The following is a 560-nucleotide window of genomic DNA, read 5'->3' on the forward strand; positions in this document are numbered from 1 at the left end:
GGGGGGGGATTTTCATTTCTGCTATAATCAGAATCAGCTAAAACTGAAATATCAGCTTTTACATGAATGGCCCTTTAACATGTATATAAAACATAATTTTATGTGAAAGGACTGGGGGGGAGCTAACCATCTTAGCACGTCCATGCATGACTGCTTCTCTCCTGAGGCTGCCGGTACACTGTGCAATAAATTATTTGAAATAGATCCAGCATCTAGTTTTATCTACACAAAAGCTTATGCTAACTTAACCAGTTGACATCCGCGGTGTTAAACCCCCTTCCCATTCAGCAGAATACTCCCATATAACGGCATGACCCTTTTACTTCAAATAACCCCAAAAAGCCACTGCGAAAATACTTTCCAGGAATCAGGATTCAATGGCCCCATCTGTCAGAAAGGTATACACCTACCACGTACGGGTGTCCACTTCATACTTGTACAGGTCATAAGCCAATCGGTACTTATTGGCAGTGAAGGCTTTATAGCCCCCGTGGATGTAAATAGATCTGGTGGTTTCATCATAAACACTGCTGTGTCCTTATCCTCCTTGGACCAGAGCG

At 42.9% G+C, this 560-nt stretch overlaps 1 protein-coding gene across 1 annotated transcript in view; it reads right to left on the reverse strand.

Annotated features, from left to right (window-relative positions):
• Positions 1–560, reverse strand: part of ATRN (attractin) — a 164788-nt gene that overhangs the window by 116413 nt on the left and 47815 nt on the right. Inside the window, 1 exon segment of the mRNA XM_018558854.1 lies at positions 411–560. This exon segment is cut by the window's right edge and continues 6 nt beyond it. Within this exon segment, the coding sequence (XP_018414356.1) occupies positions 411–560 (150 nt within the window).

Source organism: Nanorana parkeri, unplaced genomic scaffold, assembly GCF_000935625.1.
Source record: "Nanorana parkeri isolate BGI_ZX_2015 unplaced genomic scaffold, ASM93562v1 scaffold363, whole genome shotgun sequence".
Lineage (NCBI taxonomy): Eukaryota > Metazoa > Chordata > Amphibia > Anura > Dicroglossidae > Nanorana > Nanorana parkeri.